This window comes from Phycomyces blakesleeanus, assembly GCF_001638985.1.
Source record: "Phycomyces blakesleeanus NRRL 1555(-) unplaced genomic scaffold PHYBLscaffold_2, whole genome shotgun sequence".
NCBI classification, from domain to species: Eukaryota; Fungi; Mucoromycota; class Mucoromycetes; order Mucorales; family Phycomycetaceae; genus Phycomyces; species Phycomyces blakesleeanus.
In genome coordinates this window covers 2252410-2276067 of record NW_017265135.1, presented here as the reverse complement: position 1 = coordinate 2276067, position 23658 = coordinate 2252410, and the positions used below count along the sequence as shown (strand labels likewise).

General features: G+C 34.3%; 8 protein-coding genes across 8 annotated transcripts; 4 read left to right on the top strand and 4 right to left on the bottom strand.

Annotated features, from left to right (window-relative positions):
• Window positions 1–798: 798 nt before the first annotated feature.
• On the bottom strand, window positions 799–2336 carry PHYBLDRAFT_121424 (hypothetical protein). The gene is made up of 8 exons (XM_018428800.1): window positions 2078–2336; window positions 1865–1987; window positions 1744–1796; window positions 1574–1659; window positions 1419–1498; window positions 1148–1344; window positions 944–1072; window positions 799–875 (listed from the first exon to the last, which is right to left on the bottom strand). Exons 1-8 carry the CDS (start codon window positions 2165–2167, stop codon window positions 830–832), a joined length of 804 nt encoding a protein of 267 aa, XP_018297826.1. The 5' UTR covers window positions 2168–2336; the 3' UTR covers window positions 799–829.
• A 3913-nt stretch (window positions 2337–6249) lies between these two features.
• Window positions 6250–6558, bottom strand: PHYBLDRAFT_106795 (hypothetical protein; the record flags this gene model as incomplete). Its single annotated transcript, XM_018427960.1, has 2 exons — window positions 6250–6387; window positions 6436–6558. The coding sequence occupies 2 exons, from the start codon at window positions 6556–6558 to the stop codon at window positions 6250–6252; spliced, it is 261 nt and encodes an 86-aa protein (XP_018297825.1).
• Window positions 6559–7444: 886 nt separating this feature from the next.
• Window positions 7445–8490, bottom strand: PHYBLDRAFT_58831 (hypothetical protein; the record flags this gene model as incomplete). Its single annotated transcript, XM_018440389.1, has 3 exons — window positions 7445–7596; window positions 7725–7852; window positions 8429–8490. The coding sequence occupies 3 exons, from the start codon at window positions 8488–8490 to the stop codon at window positions 7445–7447; spliced, it is 342 nt and encodes a 113-aa protein (XP_018297824.1).
• Window positions 8491–9298: 808 nt separating this feature from the next.
• On the top strand, window positions 9299–11665 carry PHYBLDRAFT_157337 (CYP5206 protein). The gene is made up of 9 exons (XM_018433602.1): window positions 9299–9536; window positions 9616–9678; window positions 9741–9891; window positions 9939–9991; window positions 10060–10530; window positions 10626–10874; window positions 10926–11121; window positions 11193–11217; window positions 11311–11665. The coding sequence occupies exons 1-9, from the start codon at window positions 9338–9340 to the stop codon at window positions 11482–11484; spliced, it is 1581 nt and encodes a 526-aa protein (XP_018297823.1). The 5' UTR covers window positions 9299–9337; the 3' UTR covers window positions 11485–11665.
• An 876-nt stretch (window positions 11666–12541) lies between these two features.
• On the top strand, window positions 12542–14894 carry PHYBLDRAFT_184916 (CYP5206 protein). The gene is made up of 9 exons (XM_018439001.1): window positions 12542–12777; window positions 12866–12928; window positions 12993–13143; window positions 13199–13251; window positions 13313–13783; window positions 13861–14109; window positions 14208–14403; window positions 14492–14516; window positions 14581–14894. Exons 1-9 carry the CDS (start codon window positions 12594–12596, stop codon window positions 14758–14760), a joined length of 1572 nt encoding a protein of 523 aa, XP_018297822.1. The 5' UTR covers window positions 12542–12593; the 3' UTR covers window positions 14761–14894.
• Window positions 14895–15142: 248 nt separating this feature from the next.
• PHYBLDRAFT_58828 (hypothetical protein) lies at window positions 15143–16136 on the top strand (the record flags this gene model as incomplete). The annotated part of the gene is made up of 3 exons (XM_018440388.1): window positions 15143–15327; window positions 15536–15585; window positions 16054–16136. The coding sequence occupies 3 exons, from the start codon at window positions 15143–15145 to the stop codon at window positions 16134–16136; spliced, it is 318 nt and encodes a 105-aa protein (XP_018297821.1).
• Window positions 16137–16942: 806 nt separating this feature from the next.
• On the top strand, window positions 16943–18109 carry PHYBLDRAFT_130167 (hypothetical protein; the record flags this gene model as incomplete). Its single annotated transcript, XM_018429343.1, has 4 exons — window positions 16943–17099; window positions 17375–17522; window positions 17674–17751; window positions 17895–18109. The coding sequence occupies 4 exons, from the start codon at window positions 16943–16945 to the stop codon at window positions 18040–18042; spliced, it is 531 nt and encodes a 176-aa protein (XP_018297820.1). The 3' UTR covers window positions 18043–18109.
• Window positions 18110–18468: 359 nt separating this feature from the next.
• On the bottom strand, window positions 18469–22244 carry PHYBLDRAFT_179250 (hypothetical protein). The gene is made up of 13 exons (XM_018438126.1): window positions 22158–22244; window positions 21977–22042; window positions 21724–21823; window positions 21552–21666; window positions 21361–21454; window positions 21150–21226; window positions 20860–21035; window positions 20468–20682; window positions 20106–20337; window positions 19830–20016; window positions 18869–19753; window positions 18665–18798; window positions 18469–18583 (listed from the first exon to the last, which is right to left on the bottom strand). The coding sequence occupies exons 1-13, from the start codon at window positions 22228–22230 to the stop codon at window positions 18496–18498; spliced, it is 2442 nt and encodes an 813-aa protein (XP_018297819.1). The 5' UTR covers window positions 22231–22244; the 3' UTR covers window positions 18469–18495.
• Between the last annotated feature and the right edge of the window lie 1414 nt (window positions 22245–23658).

Sequence of the window (23658 nt, the reverse complement as noted above, 5' to 3'; positions counted from 1 at the left end):
ACTATCCAAATAGAACTATTATACTCATGTCTATTGTCATAGAAGGAATCGAACTGATGAAAATCCATAACTCTGGGGCGGACACTAGCCATGAGATTTTTATATAATAAAAGAAAATCCTTATTTTGAAAAGGAAAAAAAAATAGAAAAGTATATAATAATATTTGTTTATTGTAAAAGACAGTAATGGCTCATTATATATAATCCAAACCACATACAGTCTGGTAAGTTGGACGATAACACATCTTTGGATTAAGTCAAAGAAGAAAAAGATATATATTATACATATAAAAATATTACCATGGCATTTGGTTTTCTTTGGGTTTACAGAACAATATCAAAATACATTTATATAAAATACGATTAATTGCTATCTTATATAAATGTATTTTGATATTGTGCTTTAAACAAACAAAACCAAATGCCATGGTAATATTTTTATATGTATAATATATATCTTCTTCTTTGACTCGACTCAAATATGCGTTATTTCTCAACCTACCCTTCTGTACAATAAAAAAAATAATAATTCTGGTATTCTATTTATATTTCCAGTTTTTTTTTGAAAGAGGGCTACCTATTTATTTACACCACTGCGAATAAAACTCGCGTAATGATCTTCAATTGAGCTCAAATAAGAGCAAGGTTTTGAAGAAGGAGCATAAAATACAAGAATTAGGAGCACTTGCATAGAGTCCTTACTCAGAACTCTTCACTATTCCCATGGCTATTCTTTGTTCAGATTTGAAAAAATTTTGTTTTGGAATTGCAAGTCAATTCAGGATTTTCGCACGCTTTGTCCACTTTATAAAGATAAATTTTATTTTATTTACTCAATTACAGTACTGTTTTGTAATTCAATAGTGCTGTATTTGCTAATATCGCGTTTTTTGTAATGTTAGTAAATAAGCCAGTATGTTACTATTTACTATATACTACTTACTTGTCGTCTTTACACACACGGTAAAAATTATTGGCCAGCCCTTGGGTTGCCAATGTGTTCACAAACTTTTCATCATGAGTGATGATTATAAGTTGGAAGCCTCTATGTTGTAAGCGGTCTTTTACCAAGCTAGAATGATATATACATATACATAATTGGAATAAAGTGAGTCGATATTCAATATTAACAGTAAAGATACATTACTTTGCTATTCCAGAAGCCAAAGATTGTATATTATCATGATCTAGATTGGTTGTCGGTTCGTCAAGAGCGATTGCACTGCAATCCGTGTAAAAGACGTCTGCTAGTGCAAGACGAATGATTATTGACGCCATTGCTTTCTGTCCAGCACTAAGACGGCCTCGCGCATTAACTTCTTCTCCATCTTTTCCCATTACCACCTAAAATAGATAAATGAGCATACAAGTGTCGCAAATAATAATAATTCAATATTTTTCTCAAATACTCTACTTACCTTATAGTTAAATGTATGTGCAGTGGTATCACCAGGGCTAATATCGTCAAGATCCGTTCTAATGGCCATATATTCAATGTCTAAAGAATAGAAGCATTTTCTCTTTTTTTTAGGATATTCGAATGTTGTGTATATAATCCGCATATTTTACTCACCCGACCCAGTGTAAGTTTTTTCCCACAGTTCCTTAATTACTTGATTTATTTCCTTGATTTTGTCAGATTGTTTCTCTACGATAGCCCTAATTAAACAATCAGTATACAAACACACACGCATATATATATATATATATATATATATAGCCTCCATCGTTATTGTACGTTACATTTCATATCCTGTTTTGTATTTTTTGACATCAGAAAGTTGGCCCTCACGCATCTATCTCGCAAAGTAAGTGACATAAACTATATGTATTATCCTTTTTGTTGTTGCTACGGAAAACATACCCTGACCTCGAACGTCATGCGAAGATATTCGGATTCTGCATTTTTGTAAGTACCCTCGAGTTCTTCTCTGTAGTTCTCTTTTTGTTCCTCGATCTGGGCAATTGCTCCACTTATACTTGCTCTCTATTAAATAAGATAAGAAAATAGGTGTATTAGAAAAAATAAAGTGTTATATCTTAGCTTATATATATATATATATATATATGGTCATACTTCTTCTGACAAGTTAGAACGGGTTTTCTCAAGGTGCTGTATCTCGTGTTGTAATGTATTGTTTGAGCCTGCAAAATTCTCCCTTTCCATCTCGGAAGCTTTTGATTGACATTCACTTAATTCAGCTTTATATTTTCGGCACTGTATCAGGCTTTCCAGCTCTCGTTTAGCTCTTTCATGATCCGATAAATCGTCTTCCAAATTACGCAAAGAAGCTGCTTTAACTTGATAGAACTTTGATATTTTCTCAATGTCACTGTCTATTGAGCTCTTAGTTCTCACAAGCTTATTTAACTGAGCCTTTGATCCACGTTCTTGGTATCTTGATAGATTTATAGAAAGTGGTAAATATAAGACCAAAACAAGTTATTTATTTAGTTTAAGGCCTAGCACACACATAGTCTCCTACACTTCCACTTACATTTTAATATCATGACTTATTCTTTCCAGCTTAGATAAGTCTTGTTTTATTTGGAAAACTTTATGTTCAAGAGCCTCCTGTTTTTGCGAATTCTTAGTCAATGTTCTTTCGAGAAGAGCGGACTTTTCTTGGAGTTCACTCATCAAAGGTGTCAACCTTAAATTCATTTGCTATAAATGCCATATTTCAATATACAAAAACAAACAAACAAACACAATTCTTATAATTCAATAAGACGTACCTCTACAACAGTTTGTAGTTTCTGTTGTTTTTTGGTATCTAATTCGAGTTGATTCGTAAGAGTCTCTTTTCTCTCAATGGCTTCTTCTAAACGAGTGACTTGCTCGCGTGCCGACATGACGTTCGTTTCTGCAGCATGATACGCATTCAACAGCTTTGACTTTCTTTCCATAAGCTCTACTATCTCTGCACTGATTTCTTTTCTACAATTGATTATACAAATATATTAACAACCACATATTTTCTATAATATATATATATTACCCAGACATAGAGAGATCTTCAAGCGCTCGTTGTTGTTCTGCAATTGTTTTGTCAGAATTTGGGTGTCTCAGCTTGCTTTCCATTCTCAAGACTTCGGATTCAATACTTTTGGCCTCATTCAGATGATAAGTCATTGTTTCAGCTTGTTTCAAAAGACATTTGATACTCTCAATAAGCCTCTCTACATTCGATCGAATGTTTGATGTCTATAAAAGTAGGACATATTAAACAATGCTTAATTTTTTTAAAAAAGTTAATTCAGTAAAAAAAAAAAGCCATGCAAACCTTTTTTAGCTCTTCATCTACAGAAGACTTTTGAAGTATTAAAGATTCGAGAGAGTCTCGGAGTGGTGGTATTTTATCATGTCTCAAAGAATCAAGCTGATAAGAAGGACCCCTGATGAATTTTAGCTTTTCTTGTTCATTTCTTTGGATACTGATAGTTCTTTGAAGATTATTCAACTGTGCCAATATTTCTTCCTGGGATTTTTCAAGCTAAAATAAATCAAATATATAATCCTATGTCAGACTTGATGATGATATTTTTCTTGATAGGTTTATGATTTTGGTGTTATTTACCCTTTCTACCACAGAATTCAGATGTTCTCCTTTCATGTGAGTTGAGCAAATGGTACATATTTTATCATCTTGTGCTTCTTTGAGGAAAGTTCCGTACAGTGTTTTTTCATACTTGCATACAGCAAGATTTCTAAAAAAAAATTATATGTAAATATAATAATAAGTAAATTTTCGATTTAATAAACTTCTTCTTTTCTATGTTTTTGCTTTCAAAGTACCTTTCTAAACTCATCACAGTCTTGTCGAGGGTTAGAATTCTTTCGGAGAGTGATTTGTCTGCACAGATTCGTTCAATTGATTCCTCAATAGAATTAGCTTCATCCTCCATCTTTTCCAGATTTTCTCGTGTCATTACAATCTTGGTTGTAACTTCTGAAACTGACCGACTATTTTTGTTTTGTTTTTCGATCAACGCTTGAAGGCGTTTTTGATTTTCACTAATCCATTGTGTGTCGTAATTAGCATATTAATAAGTTACCAGGAATAATACATATCAATATTTTGGGTACGTACCGAAGTTGTGCAGATAGCTCATATTCAAGTTTTTCTTGGGTCGGTACAGATCCAATATATCTCTCTATATCTTCTTCGTTTTGTTCGAATATTTCATCAGCAAGCTTCTGTTTATCTTTCATATTAGACCGTTTAAAAGCGATGTTTGATCTCAATTCTTCGTCACGTCTCATTATTGCTATATTCGTTTTTAATAAGGCTTCCTCTTTTTCATTCATAGACATGGTATTTTTTAAAGACTTAATTTGAGAGTCAATGTTTTCTGAATTAACCTTGATACGCAAGTCTTTCAGAAGCTCTTCCTAAATCCAAAAAAAAATATTTACGTTAATTATTACTTTTTTTAAAAAAATAAAATAAATCATTTATGCGAATATCTGCCTTTTCATGAAGAGATTTCTTGGCTGTTACTATCATCTCCTGGGTAACGCGTATGCCATTTAATTGATCTCGAATATTCTGTAGATCCTTGTTATGTTGATCCTAAGCAAAAGTTTCGAATAAGCGTTAAGCTAATATATATATATATATATATATATATCCGTGTGCAAATCATTATAATATTTACTCTTTTCAGTTCCGAATCTTTAACAGATTTCTCGATAGTAGCTTTTTCAGATTTGATGGAATGAATTGTGTCTCTGAGCTTGGATTCACTCTCCCGTGCTTGGGACTGGTAAGAAACAAATGTTATTATTGTATAAAGCAGTATATTAGTTACACACACGGAAATACCTTTTCACGTTTAAGAGACTCATTGTTTATATTAAGCATACTTGTAAGCCTACTTGTAGCTTCATCAGAATCCAATTGTGTAGAAATCCCAAGTTCAAACTTTTCATCAAGCGACTTGATAAGATTGATCCTGTCTTGTATGCGTACAGAATTTTCCTATCAAAAGAAATTATATATTCTTGTAAGATAACTTTATATTAAAATACAAATGAACATATATACATATATATACATACTTCATCAGAAACTTCAAGGCGAGTTATGCTTAAAATTAGACTCGACAGCTCCTCTTTCTTTTTAACAAGTTTTCGATTGAGATCATCGACTTCTTTTTCCGCTTCTTCCTTTGCACGATGTCTGGTCTCGGCTTCTTGAGAATAATTTCTGATAATTCTTTGTAATTCCTCGTCAGACTCACTTCTCTCTTTGAGATGTCGAGATAGTTCAGTAATACTTTTGGTCAGTATCTCTTTCTTGTGCATCAATTGAGTATATGCTTTCTCTGCTTCTTGAACAGACCGATGTTTTGCGCGGCAAGACATAAGTTTGTCATTGGCATCCGCCAGCTTCCGATCAATCGCCGCAAGACTTTGTTGTTTGCTTTGTATCGTCTTCAAGAGATCAGCGAGAGACATCTTGAGCTTTTCTGCATAAATCTTCCGTGCTTTAAATCCTTCCAGATCAATCTTTTTCGCTTGGTTTTCTTCCTGTAGCTCTTTGATTTTATCTTTTATGCTTTTGATGGTCTTTATATGACTAAAGATCCCAAATAATTGTTCGTCGTTAATTGTACTATTTTTTTTTTTGGAAATCATTGGATTGAAACTTACTGTGCATTTCCAAATATATCATTAAACTTTTTCTTTAATACGGCTGGTTCTGCAATTGGCCTGTAAAGAAAGAAAGAGAAATAATGTATTATAAATAAAGGATATATAGATCTATATGGTATATGTCATATATGTTTGAAAGATATTAAATGTAAGTAAATGCTTTACCAATTTGATTCCTCTTGGGGACAAAGCATAACAGATTCTATCATTGCCTTGGAGGAACCCAAGTGACAACTCATTAGATAGTTAATATCTGAAGATCGTGAATTAACTACAACAACCTTAGTATAATGTATGAGTTTATTTGATTTGATTTGGTTTGATTTGAACTTTATTTTTATTCTTCTTCTTTTTTTTTGCGCGTTTAATAGCATTGTACTCACTTCCTCAGTGACCGGATTCTTTTGTCTTAAACTACTGTCAAGTGTTTTCAAGGATGAGCCAGATCCCCTTTGAGTAAGCTCAAGTGAACGAGTACAGACAAACTCTATGTTATTTCTGTTTGTAAACTTTAAGCGGACTTGAGCTTTAACTGATGATCGATTGGATAACTAGAGAAACATTAGAAATGTCATTTTCTTGATTGATTAAATAATGATTGCTTTCATTATTATTATAATTATTTTCAATTGTTTCATTACCTTTAAATCGTGAATTAAAGCACCATTTTTACTACCAGGTGGCATTTCTCCGGTACAGACGTATTTTAGTGCTTCAATGATTGTCTAATGAATGTGCATTAGATCTGTTATTAGAATCTAAAATGGACTTACGGTTTTTCCACTTCCATTAGGTCCTACAAAGATCGTGCAACCAGGCAGGAATTTTAAGTAGGTAGGTTGATCAGGGCTGAATGATCTGATTCCCAGGATTCCTATTGCTTCGAGTTTTGTCATTGTTGAGTTGTAGAAGTAAGGAAATGTCAGATATTTTTATTTATTTATTATTTTTTTTATTTTTTTTATGTCACGTTCGTGATAGCAAAAAATAATAATAATAATTAATAGAAATGTCTAACGCTGCGTAACTTTTTTTTTAATGAGGTGTAAAAAATCATCCACTTGGGGACTGGGTATCCTTGATTCACCTGGGCAACAATATGTTCTCCAATTGCGATGGCTTCTTCCTCTTCTTCTTCCTCCGCCAACAACCTTTTCGATTCCCAAACATTGACTGCGAGGCCATATTTCTATGCAATCTTTTTTAGATTCACCTTTCCGTAGACTTGGTCTCACTTTTATTATTCTTGTTTTTGTACAAGTCGAAAAGGCATTGTCTTTCCCTTCTGTGCTCTCTTTATTTTGCTCTTTTGATATTAAGCTACCTTTGTTAAATATACCTCATCATCTTTCCTTTGCTGCATATATTTCTCTTCCGCTTAATGTTTTATATAACCATAAGTTACATAATACTCTTTATCCTAATTATCGATTTCATTTACTAATTGTATACAGTGTCTTCTACTACAATCATTTACTTCATTGCTTTTTCCATCGCCAACCAGCTTACCGACCACCATATCTAAGCATCATCGACAATTTCTTACCCATTGTTAACACAAACACACACACACATTGATATCATAAGTTCCTTTTCTGTTCCTCTACGTCTTTCACATTTTTCATCATAATGCTTCTCATGAAAGCTCACATGGAGCGTTTGATATTATGCCAAGTTCGATAACCTTTCTCTTCTTTAATAAGACAGCTCAGATTCTCAATACACTTCTTTCGAATTTTAACTCCACTTCCAGATCTACTCACTTGTTATTATCTATCACATCTACCACCTTCCCAATGGGATTCCTTTCGGTATATGACCCAATTTATTACCGCCCGTAACATTGGTTATCGTCTTTTGCGTAACTCCCTTTCCTCCGCTTCCATCCTTCATGTCCTTGTTCCAAGTTTCTTTTTGTATTTCCTGGGCATCATCTATGTAAAAACCTTAATAACACTACCGAGCAATTCCTTACCTCATCCCTTCTTATTTGGGACGTCTGGATATTGATATTACCCAGGTGAATATCACAGTATTCTAAAATCCGACGCGCCTTTTGTACCCTCTATATCTACCTCTATCCCCTCTACTTCCCAATAATGAGTCCATATAATGTTTTGGATATTGCTCTTGCCGCTTTCTGAAAAACATACTGGAGAACAATGTTGGACAATATGCCTTTTACTCTTGCTAATGTAGTTGTTTTTGTGAGCAAATCACTAAATTTCTTCTTCCAGTCATTCCAGCTTATATACTATATCCCGTTCTCTCTTATGGTCGTACTATCTTCCTCTGTCGTTTTCTCTTTCACTCTTCTTTTCATTTTACTTCCCTACTCTCTGTACTTATTATTTTACTACTCAACTCCCACACATGTGTGTGCTCATCAGTATTTTCCCCAGATACCTACCTCTCCTTTATAGAAAGTAAGACCTGTTTTTGGACAATTTAACAAATTCTTGTCTCATACAAAAAATAATAATATGAACAACAGAAAAAAATTCGAACAAAGTGTACAGAGACACAACATTCTAGATTGTTCTTACTCAGGATCTCTTAAAATATAGCTTAAGTGTAGAATATATTTAGACAAGCATAAGCAACTTATAGATAATTATGTAACTTTTATGAACGGGTCTAGCCACTTGTGTGTTGTGCTCATACACTCTTATATTTGAGCAGGTATTGACATCGTATAAGATGAAAATAGCTGACATCTCATACTCAAATGTTAGTTTTGGTTACACATATACTATACATATAAACCTAGCCGGGCCATTTTTAGAGACAGTTACACACTCTGCATTGCTGTACGGGTGCGGCGGCATTGTGTACACCATAAATTGTATTACTTTTATCCAGTGATCCAATAAAATTTGTATACAAGCTCTATGTCTGGCTCATATATCCTAAAATATATCATTTAGGCTATTGATAGTAAGAATTGTTATTATTATTATTTTATGAAGTGCGGAAACACAGCATAAACATATCCAAGCTTCAAGGTATCTTAATTATATTCCCATAGACATATCATTGTACCTTTTGATTGGTTGTTATACTTACAGGTACTCGTCCCACCTCTTTTACGTTTAAAGAAAACCCTTCTTGACATTTCTGTAATTTATTGTGCCTGTCTGTAGAGTAGCTAACTACGTGAACTTACCTATCTTTAATTCTCAAACTGTACTATATACACTACGAATAAATGAGGAACTTAGTATATTATTGGTATGATATAATATTTTGTATGTGTACATATATTATTCCATTTGGACACCAAGTCAAGTTTATAGTTTTGTCTCTTTTATGCTCGGGAAAACGTATTTTTATGGAAGGTAATTCAATTCTATTTTGGAGAAGTGGTACAGTTGCTTTTAATTTTACGAATTGTAGCTTTAAAACGACCAACCTTTTTCTTACAGCATCTATTTCACGGATGGTACATACGTTACAGCCACAACCTAAATGTACGGACATGTGCTCAAAGTAGAGCCTTAACATACCTAACTTTTATAGCATACCGGTTTCTAATAGCTGGGATATTAAATATCCTTGACACTTAAAATAAATCTCACTTGAATATTTAAATAACCACAAAATTCAAGTAATAGTACTTCATCTTCTTTCTTTATTTATTTATTTATTTTCTTGAAGTCATTTGAGCCAGAAAGTATGGATCGTGAATGGTTGAAGCTATTTTTTGAGGAAAATTACCCCACTCAAGCAAGTGGGGTTGTTGCAGCAGCCGTGACAGTCATACTTGCTTACAGCATACATTCACTCGTGTCTCTGAGGAAAAAGAATGTAGCCGTCTGGCATCGCAAAGGTTATATGGAGATACCTACTCCTAAAGATAGCTACCCGTATTTTGGTAATAAATAAAGGAATATGATATGTTTGTGTTTGTTTATACTAACTTGTCATATACATATATCATAAAAAATAAACAGGGCATATGTTATCATTGGGGAAAAAACCCTTTCTCCAGCTCGAAAAATGGCATCAAGAGCTTGGTAATTATATAATTCAGGATTTGTGGTATGGCTATTTATTAACATCAAGACCTTTATTCTAGGTCCAGTTGTTCATATTGACATGGGTATTCAGCCATGGGTTCTTATCAGTGATCCCTACATTGCGCACGAACTGTTCGTAAAGAATGAAGTAAAATCGTCTGATAGAATGAGACACGCCTTTACATATGATGTGTACAGCAAAGGTGGAAAGTAAGGATAGTTTAAGGTACAATAAGATTCTTATTCAATACGTTTAGGGGCATAGTTTTCATACCTCCTAATCAAGAATGGAAAAACTGTCGAACAGTTGGTAAGATTTGACATCGTCTTATGAAATATATATTTGTGTTCAGTTACTTACTTTACTTCAAAACGAAGCCGACACTATATTGTCAACAGAAAACATTAAAAACTTTGTCAATATAATTGAAGCTGTGACAGATAATACGATAAACCGCCTTAAAGAAGTTTCAGAGAAGGATGGATCAGTTTCGCCTGTCAAATACATTCAGAAGGCTATCTTTGGAATCATGATCAGTTTGCTTTTTGGAAAGACTCCTGGGTCAATTGAGGACTCTCTTCTAGACAGCATAATATGTATGGCAGAGAATGAGCTGAGACTTGCCGGGCCTTCTGGTGACATTGGGTCATTCCTGCGGTATTCCTCTTGGGTCAACACAGTCACTCGTAAAAATAAAGAGATCAAGTCTGTAGTTGATACAAGAGACAAGGTCTATGGAGAGTTAATCAGCGAGGCCATAGCTGGTGAGACCGATTGTTTGGCCAAGCAGGCTAACCTACTCAAGGAGAAGTATAATCTTGATGAAATGGATTTGATTATTATTATGGGTATGTACTTTTGTTTCTCGCTCTATCTTTTATCCTCTTGACTTTCTTATTAAGTGAGATAAAGAAAGATTGATTGACTCAAAAATTAAAAATAGATGAATTGATTGGAGCTGGTGGGGACACAACTGCTGCATCTGCGTCCTGGCTTTTTGCAATCTTGCCTCGATACCCAGATATTCAAAAGAAAATGGGTGAAGAGATTGATAAGTTTATTGCCAAAAATGGACGTATACCTACATTCTCTGATAGAAAAGAGCTTCCTTATGTGATCGCTGTATTGAGGGAGAATCTTCGCTATAGAAGTGTTACATGTCTTGGACTTCCACATCTTGCTGCTGAGGATGGTACGTGAACTTTGTAACACTTTTTTTCCAAAATTAACTGAATTAGTATAGTTGAGCTTCTCGGATACTACATCCCCAAAGGGACAGTACTTATTAGTAGTATGCCTGCACTGAACATGAATCAAGATGTATTTGATGATCCAAAGGAATTCAACCCGGAAAGATTTCTTGGAGACACGAGTACTTGGTCAGAGTCAACTCAAGGTGACATCCAAAGCCGCAATGTTTTTGCTTTTGGATGGGGAAAGTAAGTACTTTATTTATTAAACTTCAATCGAATGATACTTATTTCCCCCCTTTTTTTCTTCTTCTTTAAAGGCGCTCCTGCCCTGGTGTTAATTTGGTATGTATTGCATTGAGTTGATCTTTATTTGTTTGCTTGTTTATGTTTATAAGTTTGAAACTAACATATGAACATGCATTCACACAAACATAGGCTGAAATGAATGTGTTCAATATTTGTGTACGCACATTTGCGCATTATACAATCGAGCCAACGCTTGGCACAGATGGAAAGCCAAGCTATGCTGATTTGAATGATATTCTGAGCCTGGGAACTCTCTATGGTCCTAATGAATTTTCAGTAAAGATTGTTAAAAGAGCTGTATAAGCATCCTCCTTAATATCACATAAAATAAATACAATGGTCCGTTGGCGACAGCTTAATATAACTTTTCACATACTAGAAGTATTTTGTCGTGAAAATATTAACTGGACTTAATATGTGCCATGTAGTAAAATATAAATAAATAAACAAATAAACAAATAAAACCTCTTTGAAATTGTTAACGAAAGCTCCATGAACTTATGTATATTCAAAGTCTTCAAGGCCTTCTATCTCTTACAAAAATCCTCTAATCCATATAGCTTTTATTTATTTTCTATTATTCAATTTACAGGAATTAGTAATCGTAAAAGTTCAAGAATATAGCCCAAGTCTTTGGGCGAGTTTTATTTTACGAAAAATATGCACACACACATATATATATACTAAAATTGCTTAGCATGCAAAGTATGATTCAACCATCACCAATTGACTTGATCTTGTCCATTATTATTGAATAACCAATTGAATTACTAATAGAATTATCTTTGAAATGGCATGGATTTCTCTTTATGACACCATAATAGTCACTTCCTCATTTAATACACTTTACGATATAACAAAATACTACACTTATATAAAGTCTGTTTTGATATCAAGCTTAGTTTTGAGTTTTTTTTTTCATGAACTTTTAAGGTTGACTTCCCCCTGATTAGTAATGAATACTGTATCTACATAAAGCTGAATTTATTATCCCCGGCTGTTGAACCTTATATGTTTTGGGGAAAAGAACCCTGATTTTAATATATTTCCTGTTTCTAAGGAAAAGTTAATGTGAATTCTATAGTATAATGAATAAAGTCTGTAAGCAATATATTTGCCAGAACACTCCTTTATATTTGAGGCTACAGAGAGATCGAGTTTTCTACTTACTCTATCTGTAAAATCTTAAATAGTTCTGATGTCTTAGATGGACTTGATTGATCATACTCAGTATAATGATAGGGGAATAAAATAAAACTAGCTTTAAACAAGAACAAATATAAGGTTTAACTCCCACACACACACACACATTTAGTATATAAAGCATCATTTATTTTGCCTTTCTTTCTTCTGGCAGCTCTTTGCTAAATTGAAAACAATAACAAGAATAGCAACAATAACAACAATCAAAAATGTTTGTAATGAACACTTTAGACGACAAGACTCTGCTTACAGCCGGGGCTATAGGATTAGGAATCGCGGCTTCTTTTGTCTTTAGTCTATACAATAATACACTCCAAAAACAAAAAAAGGACTCCTTATTGCGTGGAGGACTTAGAGAGGTACCTGTTCCTTCGGAAGGATATCCATATATCGGTAAAATATACTTTTATAGCGTATTAATATAACACATATTTACGCGCGTATATATATATGGTCATATACAAAATTTAAAAATAAAAAGGACATGCTGCGTCTCTGGGAAGTCTGCCGGCAATCACAATAAAAAACTGGCATGAAAAACTAGGTAAGAGGTGGATCCGTGTTTTAGTTAAAGGCTTCTATTGACTCCCTTTTTTCCTTTAATACAGGTCCTCTGATATGCCTTCATATGGGAATCCAACGATGGGTTTTTATAAGTGATCCAAACATTGCTCATCAAATATTTGTTCGAAACGGAATCAAGACATCAGAGAGACAGAAGCATCGCTTCGCACAAGATATTTATGGAAAAGGAGGAAGGTGAGTGTATATATGGATATTAAAGAATAATAATATGCTTATCCAACTTCTTTAGGGGGATCGTTTTCAATCAAACTAGCAAAAAATGGAAAACTACGCGTAGTATGGGTAAGAAGAGCAATAGCTTAAGCAACGCGTATCTATATTTTGTATTCTAATTTCTCTTTAGCTCTTACAATATTATCCCCAAAATATACCGAGCAATTTGAGGGATCTATTGAAAATGTCGCAAAAAAAACCCTTCGAGCGTTAATTGAAATAACAAATACAGAAGGATCTGTGGCACCAAAAGAGCATATCAGAAGAGCAACTTATGGCACAATGTTCAAAGCTATTTTTGGAGAAAGCATCGATCCTTTCAAAAATAATATTATTACCCAGACTCTTGAGATGACAGATAAGGGTGTTACTTACATTCGACCGGAAGCCGATATTGGTTCTTTCTTTCCAATCTTTGCTTGGATCAGTACTTTTATGCACCCTATGAAAGTAGTGGAAGAAGTCACACTTTGGAGAGACACATACTACAAAAATTTAATCGACGAAGCGATAGCTGCAGACTGCAATAGTTTGGTCAAACATGCATATTCCCTCAAAGAAGAGTCTGGACTGGATGATACAGACATACTTGTTATGATAAGTAGGTCAAAAACAGCTATATATATATGCCTCGTAGCCGCACGTTAAATCTTATAAGAATAACACAATTATAATTAGGTGACCTTATGTCTGCAGGTGGAGATACAACTTCGGTATCATTGCATTGGCTTTTAGCGATCTTGTCTCGGTATCCCGATGTTCAAAAGAAAATGGGAGAAGAGATAGATACCTTCATATCCAAAAATAACAGAACACCCTTATATTCAGACCGAGATGAGTTGCCTTACACAGTTGCAACTCTTCGAGAAAATTTGCGCTTTAGGAGCCCAACTACTTTTGGAATCCCCCACTACACATCCACTGATGGTGAGTAGTTTACCTGGTCGGCGTTCTTTTTATACTGACTAAACTTTATACAATCCTTCTCCTCCTCTTCTTCCACTACCTCCTTCCTTTCCCTCCAGTGGAAGCATGTGGATACTTTATTCCTGCTGATACTGTCCTAATCAGTAGTATGCATGCAATGCACATGAACCCCGATGTTTATGACGAACCAGAAAAATTCAAGCCAGAACGATTTTTAGGTGATTCAAGAACATGGAGTGCTTCAAACAATGGAAGTATTGAAGAGCGTGATAATTATTCGTTCGGGTGGGGAAGGTAAAGTTCTCGAGCAGAAAAAAAAAGAAATACATTGCGTACTGACAAAAATAAAATCGATTGTATTGATTATTTATATTAAACGTAGGCGGGTCTGCCCAGGCATCCACTTTGTAAGCTTTCTCTCTCAAATATTAAAACTTAATTACTTGAATAATAATGCTTATATTAATGTAGGCCGAGGTTGAGATATTTGACACAGCGGTTAATATTCTTGCCGCCTGCACTATTGAGCCAGCCATTGATTCAAAAGGACAACCAGAATATGTAAACTTGGATTCAGGTTTAGAAAAAGGAGTTGTATTTGCTCCTGAAGATTACAAGGTCAGATTCATACAAAAAACCAAGAATTCATAGGACAAATCTTCTTGAGATACCTACTGTAAAGATTATGAGCCATAAAATAAAACCATTCTATGCCTACTGCGAAAAAATTGCACTACTACAAATAAATAACTGGCATTAATTCATACATGCTTAACCATGCTGATAAACCTTGCGTCAATTTTGCATACTGGGATGCGTGACCAAGTAAATGATATTATACATATTCCCGGGATAGACTTTACCAATGGGGGCCTCAATTGCTCATCTCAATTGAGTTATACATCAAACTCTTCACGCTACACTTTCCAATCAATCTAAAGAAATTGAATAAAGAATATTGTTTTCTACCAGACAAAAAATATGTAGTATATATAAGAAAATATGCATATATTATTAAAGTTTATCATATGCCATGGTCATCACGATCTTTTTTTATCACTTCTTTGATTCTATCTGGCATACTCGCCACAAGAGTATGGAGAAGTCCTGGATCAAGCAATTCCTATTCCCTAAGAACTCAGGCCTTAAGATCTTGGCTTTTAGAACACACCATATGTGCTCGATAGGGTTCAGATCTGGACTTTGCGAAGGCCAGTAGTCAAACCGCTTAATCTCCCAACGATTTCTCCACCACGTTGTATAGAACTCAATATGGCTGCCATCAATATTTTCTTGAAATTTGGACTTGGTGATATGTTCCCCAGTTAATTTCTTATACCATTGATTGAATCATTGGATAAACAGCTCACATACGCATCTTGGCCTATAGAGCATTTTATAAACCATAATGGCCCAAGGTCACTAGCCCAGAAACAACCCCACACCATCACAGAGCCTTTTCCGTAACTTTATACTGTAAGTGTAAGACGCTCCTTGTACCTCTCCACTTGCTTAAAAATTGCGGATAGATCAGAAACTTTATCCTTCACTGTGAAGCTCGACTTGTCTGACCACACAACCCTACTCCAGTCTTCAATGCTAAAGCTAACTCTAGCTTTGGCCCAACGAAACCAATTATTCTTCTACTCGTAATTTAAGGTTGTCTTCAAAACATGGGTTTAAGAACGGAAGCTTTTTTCCCGTAGGTATCGAATGACTGTCTGTCTAGAGACAATAGCACCAGCATCTTCCAAGTTTGCTCAGTAATGCGCACAGCTCTCAAAAGGAGTACCCCTCACACTCAAACAAACACTCGTAGCGGCTGTTACGCCGAGTATTTTTTAGTTTACCATATCTGATCTTTGGTTTGACTGTTCCAGTAGTCTCTCAATGTTTTATAGTGCTGCTGATTGCTGTCTAAGGGATGTTCATATAGTTTGAAAGGCTCAGTTAAGATATGGCCAGAAACAAATAGTCAGACGGCAAATGTGCCCACCTACCCCCAAATTATGACAGTTAATACCTAGTAGGTGTCTTTTATTTCTGTCTCTCTTATGTTTTTTGAGATGAGATTGGTTTATAAGAAAATAAAAAAAAAGAGAATAAAAAAGAAATGTATACGAAACAATGCTTTTTACATGTAATTTTTATGTCTTGGTTAAGTAACTAAATCTTACTGTCGGAATGTAAACATTTTTATAGATTTCATTGTCAGACCAAATTACACACCAAGGTTTCAATCGCAATTGTAATTTAGCTTGAGTGGCAGTACTGAAGGAATCTCATATTGATTGACAGGTGAAGACAACAATAGATAAAACCTTGAGGGATATTGGCATTATCAATGAAGTATAACTATACCGAAAGAATAAGTAAAATTTATATATAGAGAACACAATAATTATTTCCTAGATTTCTTAAGGATCATCATCAAATTTTCAATATTCTAAAATTTCGGTCTGGTAGTTGTAGATATACCTTGATGTGTTTGAAAGAACTTCTGGCAAAAAGAAGAAGAGCAAATGAACTATTAAATTATACGGTCCAATGTAGTATTATTGATCTTTAAAGTACGTATATTAAATATGTGTATACTCTCAGTAAAATAACTAACAGGCAGAGAATTAAAAGCAGTTTATATATCTTTTTCTTTTTCAATAAAGTCAATCCAGTGAAATTTGCCAGCAAGATTTGAATTTATTGATAGCTTTTGTGACCTCACAAAAAAAGAAACGATCAAGTCGCTTCTTTAAAATTTTAACGTTCTACCACATTTTCTCTCTCTCTCTCCCTCTCCGTCTCACTCTCCACACGAACCTCTTCTACTACCGTAATGGTCAACCTTTCGTTAGACTCCATCAAGGCTGTCATCTTACTTGATGCCGAAGGAAACCGCGTCCTTGCCAAATACTATGGTGCTGATCGCCTTAGTCTGAAAGAGCAAAAAGCATTTGAGAAGGGTCTTTTTGATAAGACCAAGCGAGCACAAGGTAATGAGCCCTTTTATATATATATACACGCAGAACAAACATTATATACACAGTACTTGAAGACTTTAATACACGATATAATTATACAAACCCGCACAAAAGACAGTCTCATTGTGATTTAACAAGTCATCTCTTGACTTTTGTAATGATGAAGATTGTACCTGTGATTGATGCCGAACCCCCTTCTACAAAAAAAAAGAAGATAGAAACAGAATGTAATGTGGAATGCTCAAACTATGTAATGTGTATTATTATTATTATTATTATTATTGTAGGAGAGGTAATCTTGTATGATAACAAAGTTGTCCTGTACCGATCCAATATCGATATATTTTTCTACGTGGTTGGTTCTTTGGAAGAGAATGAATTGATTCTTTTGAGCATGTTAAATGCCTTTTACGATGCTGTTTCTACTTTGTTGAGGTGAGTTGTTGTTAGTTTCTCTTTTTAAGCAAATGAGAATTAGTAGTAGTAATAGTAGTAATTGTAAAGTGAGGAAGGAATAATAAGCAAACAACAACAACAAAAAAGGCAAGCACTTTGATCTAAACTTCTACTGGCTTTATTTTATTAGATTCCAAGTAGAAAAGCGTTCAGTCATGGATAATTTAGATTTGGTTGTGCTTTGCCTGGATGAAACTGTGGATGGAGGGTAAGTAATCAGGGGGTTTTTCTTCTTCTTCTTTTAAATGGGAAAGAATAAGTAAAAGAAGAGGGAATGCACTCACCTGGTTTTATGTACATTAATATTCATATATACTTGCTTACTTTTTATTATTACTGTCACCATTTTAGTATTATTCTGGAAACTGATGCCAACGCTATTGTGAACCGAGTCTCCAAACCTCGTCTTGATGTAGTCGATATTCCTTTTAGTGAGCAAACACTTATGCAAGCATACCAGTCTGCAAGGGACAAATTTGCAAGCCAGATGTTGAGATAATTACAATACCACAAAAGAAAAGAAAAAAGAACATACACCTCTTGCAAATCTATTTTTTTTTACTGTCATTATCACTATTGTTATTCCCATTGAGTTTGAAGTGTTCCATTAGTTAAAGAAGAGGAATTATCAAGTACATACAAAGAAATTGACGATAATATCAAAAAGCAAAGACGATATATAGATGTGTGTGTGTGTGTGTACAAATAGCTTTTTTTTTAAAAAAAAAGGGTGAAGTTGTATATGTGAATATTGTATTAGATAACAACAGGAAACTGGCAAACGATATTACCAGTAATCAATAGTTTGGTTTTTGTTCTTTGTTGGTACATAAGCTTTTCTTTGACTCGATGGATATTGGCATCTTTCTCTCTTATAAATATAAATATATATGTATAAATGAGAAAATTATTATTATTATTATTATTATTATTATTATTTTAAAAAAAAGAATTAAGCTAGTAGCTGCAACTGTGCTGGTTGGAAGTTAGAAGTATTGGTATTGCGAACCAATACAAGCATCTTTGTTTTTCTGTTGTATCTATACAAAAATGTATGTATAAGTTTACAGGTGGATTTTGAAAATACTAATAATCAATAACTTTATAATCTCTTTCCTTACCTATTGTCTAGGTTTCTAATTTCTTGAATACCCAGGGCAGTGCATGCTCCAATACCAAGTCCACCTCCAACAGAAAGTGAAAAGCCTCCATTAGTTAGGTAGCCAATGTGCTGGTTTGGATGATCAGAGGTATCCTACAAACAAGAATCATGATGAGTTTTCTTTCTCTTTGTATCTTTCTATTGACCTCCAATATTTATATACCATTTCTTCATCCGAGTCTGCATCTTCATTTGCGTTTGTGTTTGCGTCTTGATGACCGACCTTTGATTTATTGGTAGAGTTGGGTTCCTTACACTTTTGAGCGTGTTTTTCATATTCTTTTTGATCTTCGATCAGGAAAATCATTGCGTTTGGGTGTGGTTTCCTCCGGCCAGTGTACTTGACACGAACTTTTACAAGAGCATGATCTAAATCAAGGGAGAGTGGACAAGGAAGATCTCGTTTGGACATCTGCGTTGACATCTCCTTCAGCAATTTCTGGGTTGCTTCTTCTTGGGTACGACAAGACAAAAGTAGTGAAATGAGTCGATCGCCCTGTAATAACCAGCACTTTGGGTCTTGAGTCTTTTGGATTTGATGTTCATTCTCGTTCGTGTTCTCATCTTTAACTTTATCTACATCCAATATTTTATTTTTGGAGTTGTCTGTCTTTCCATTGTTGACCAGCCACTCAAAAGGAGCTTCGAATGGATGACTCACACCAAGTTTTTCAAAATTGACGCGCTTCGAGGGAGGTTTCTTTGCCCAGATTGATCTTTCTGTATTTTTGGAAGCAATGCTCTGTGCCTCGTATGCCAAAGTACCCGGTACATCAAAAGGAAATACACCGTGTCCACTTTCGAAATGCATAGCACGGACGTTGTGGAGACCACAGGTTCTTGCGCCTGCAAATACAAATGATTTCCAAAACGCAACACCCCAGCTACGCGGTAAGATAATAGACCATCCTTCGGTAACCTCTATAAGGTTTGCAGAGTTTTTTCCTGTGCTTGTGCCTCCGGAAAATTCTGCACCTCCTCTTTGGATGAGTAAAATTGGAATCTTGCTATCTTTTTCTGTGAATTCAAATTTAACGCCATTGGATTTCTTATAAATTTATAGATCGGGTTAGAACACACACACACACACATATATATATATATATTAATATTACTTGATTTACCTGATCTTCTCGACGTTTATTCAGGTCATTATCCTTTATCTTGTTTTTTTGAATATCTCTTCTAAGCTGCTTATCCCATATGTCAGAGTAAGCAACATCGGTAGGCCATTGTCTGACAATTTGATCGATTCGTAAGTCTGTTTCTTTAGGAATCTGGCTTGTGCGCGGAGGAACTTTTTGGGGGAATCTAGAAAATATATGTATATACTTATTATTAATACACGAAAGAAGAATTGCAATAATAAGACACGCGACTTTAAGATTATATGATCATACTTTATGCGAGGGTCTTGTACTGTCATTCCAAGCACACATCCCGGAGGAAGTGACGAAGATGAACGCAATTGGGAAATATCTCTCCACAACTGGGCACTTTTTTGCTCACGCTCTTCAGTTAATGGGGATGCTTCACAAACAGGATCGAGAATGGATTGTAATAAAGCAGTAGACCGTGGCCCGAAAAGATCAAATCTAACAAGATCACCTCTTTGATCTACTACCTGTAACTCTAATTGAAAGATTGTGATTATACATAAAAAAAAAGATCGAGTGAATGAGCAAGTGAGTGAGCAAATGAGTGTATGATAGGGATAGATTATAGGGGAAAGGACCCTTGTCTCGGATGTGGGTAAGTATACCTTGCATTAATCCTGATTGGTAAGTCTGTACTACATGTCGAATGGAAGTATAGACCTCGTCAAACACAGAGGGATGGACCCACAACCAGATTGTGGCATCATCGCTTTCTGCCTGAGTAGGTCTCCAGAGAAATGTAACAGGACAAACGAGTTTTGTTGGGTATCCGAGGTGTTTGTATATGTTTGTGTGTCCTATACGCTGCCCTTTGGTGTAACTAAATATCGATTTGTATTTGTAATTGTTAGGATAAAGAGAGAACTTGTTTGATTTGATCAATTGATTTTTGGGGTATTTTTTTTTGTTTGTTTGTTTGTTTGTTTGTTTGTTTCTTGTTTTGAAAATAATAATAATGATACTGAAGAAGAAGAAGAAGAAGACAAAGAATAATTACCGGGCACTTCCTACAGAGGCAAGACCAGAATCTGTTATGCTGTTCAGGACTCTCACAATATCACTCATTAGACCAGACATTTCAATGCAACCCATGTAAGAAGCGTCGTGGAGCATAGACAAATGTTTTGATGCTTTATAGGCTGTTCTTTCTGATTTGATATTAGGGTACAATGCCTAATATTATTAGCGTTAGTCTGGTTTGAATTGAATTCAATTGAGTTGATTCTTGGGAGGAGGAGGAGGAGGGTTTCATCTTTTATTTATTTAATTTAATTTAATTTTACTCACCAGACGATATCCCCAAATATCAGTCATCTTCATCCGCTTTGTGTGCCACATATGTGTTTCTAACCATTTCTTATTGCCTATAGACAGCATGCATTGTTTAGAGACCAAGCGCCTTATTTTATTGCTTATAACATTATTATTATCATCATTATTGTATAGTACAATACAATAATATATATATATATATATACACGCTTTATTGGTGTCTCACCTTGTCGTCTCAAGTATTCTTCAACTAGTGATTTTGGTCTTGGTTTTCGCATTCTACGTCTCATTTTGGTTGGATTTGGTGCACTCAAAGCCATCTGAATAATACGCATAAAAAGAAAAATCAATAAATTCATTATTCAAAACATACACATAAAAAATATCTGTCTGTTTTGCATTTTACTATTAAATTACTTCTTGAGTTGCTTTTACTCTCAATCGAAGAGGCAGTCGGTTGATGTTGTGACTAGCTGCACGTCGTCTAAGGCCTCGAGGAAGAGACTGAAATGCCAATGTGGTGATGGCAAAGCTATAAGCATATATTGGAACGAATAAATTTACATGAATTAATATATATATATATTACCTTGCTTTTCGAATTGATGATTGAAGTGAATTTATTTCATTGATATGAGCCGATGCTAGTTGCTTTTCATTGATTGGTGAACCGATCAAAAGGGGTCCGTCTAATGTTCCATGTCAGTCATTCAGTCTTTGCTTAATTTTCGTTTTCGTTTTCGTTTTTTTTTGTATTTTTCTTTTCTTAATTTGTAAATTGGTTGGTTAAAATAATTGTAAGAGATAACAAGATAAGAAGGTAGTAATGTAGTAATTCTGACCATCATTAGTTTTTCGAAAACCATTCCACTTATTGGGACCTATTTGTCTGGCATCGCGATTCTTGGCTAATGATAAAAAACTGTCACTATAAAAAAAAATTCGGTTTTTTTTTTTTCCTAAATCGAGCTTGTCCTTGCTTTCTCTTCTTTTTATCTTACTCCTAAATCTCTATTTCCTAACCTCTTCTTTTCTCTTTGCCGGTGAGACTATCATTGTCTTCTAAAGGTCTTTTTCCATTGTTACTCGATGACATTTGTGATAATAGAGAAATTAAAACAGAGGAGAAAGAATTATTATAATTTCAATAAGCGAGACAAAAATAAAATAAAATAAAATGTCAAAATTGGAAACATAAAGTGGTTTTGGACTGCTTTTAACATTTCGGATCTTTTTTTCTTTTTTTTTTTCTTTTTTTTTTCTTAATCTGTCAGTGTAATAATTCACACGAATTACCTACAAAAAAAATGTTATTATTGGTTTGAAGTATAACGATTCATTAATTAATTCATTTGATAAACTACAAAGCAAAAAGATTGGGTTTTTCTTCTTCTTCTTCTTCTTAGTTTGGTACTAATAGACTGATTACAAGAAGTGGGCACTTTTTCTTTAAATAAAATAAAATAAAATAAATTATGCTTTATTATTGTTATTGTGCGTAGTGTAGAATAGGTTCGCCATGCGTTTATTTCCTATTTCATCTGCAGTTTGTTTGTCATACAGAGAATTGATAAAGAACCACAAGTCCATGGAAGGGGTGCCCAGAGTCTTTTTTTTTCTTTTTTTTTTTTCTTGTAGATAATATTGATAATATTGTTGTGTGTTTTTTTTACACAAACCCTCTGGTATTTTGTAATTGCTCCTCTAGTAACACAAGATTGCTATGTAGTAGATTATAAGCATCCCATGGTTGGAGCAACGTAGATCACAGAAAATACACAGAAGATCAAGTTATTGTATGTATGAATTTTTGAAAAACATATCTATCGATTATCTAAATAACATTGACGATTCTTGTCCAGACACACAAACACAAATACATACATACATACATACATACATACATATACAGGCGCTTTTGTTTTTGTTTTTGTTTTTTGTTTTTTGTTTTTTTTCTGAGATGACAAATGAATTGAGTGGGCGATAAACTTGGAAGATGGCGTATACATGCAAAAGGTACAGGAATAATGCTTTGTATTTTCATAGGGGAAGAAGGGGAAGAGGAAGGGGGTTATGGAAGGGTGATATTGATCCCTAATTTTATTTTATTATAAAAAATATATAAAAGTGGCAAAAATGATATTAAGATAATCTATATATATTGGTTAGTTCTTTTTGTGGCTTTCCAAGGGGGTTATACTTTTTTAGAGTAGAAGGAGTCAAAGGAGTCAAAGGAGTAGGAGTATATGAGTAGAAGGAGTGATAAAGAAAGTAGGTACAAAAGAAAGAAAGCAAGAAAGAAAGAAAGAGATGGAAATTTTTTGTGTAGAAGATTTGAATGATAGGATTTGTAGCCATAGTTACCCACGCGTGATGAGCCGCCTTTTTTTTGGGTTTTTTTTAGGGTGCTCCTGATTGTAAGCGTGGTACGACAAGCTAGTTCCGAGTTTTGTTCGAACAAGAAGAACAATATTATTATTTTTATTATCTTTTACTCATCTTTAGACAGTTGACAAAAAAAAAC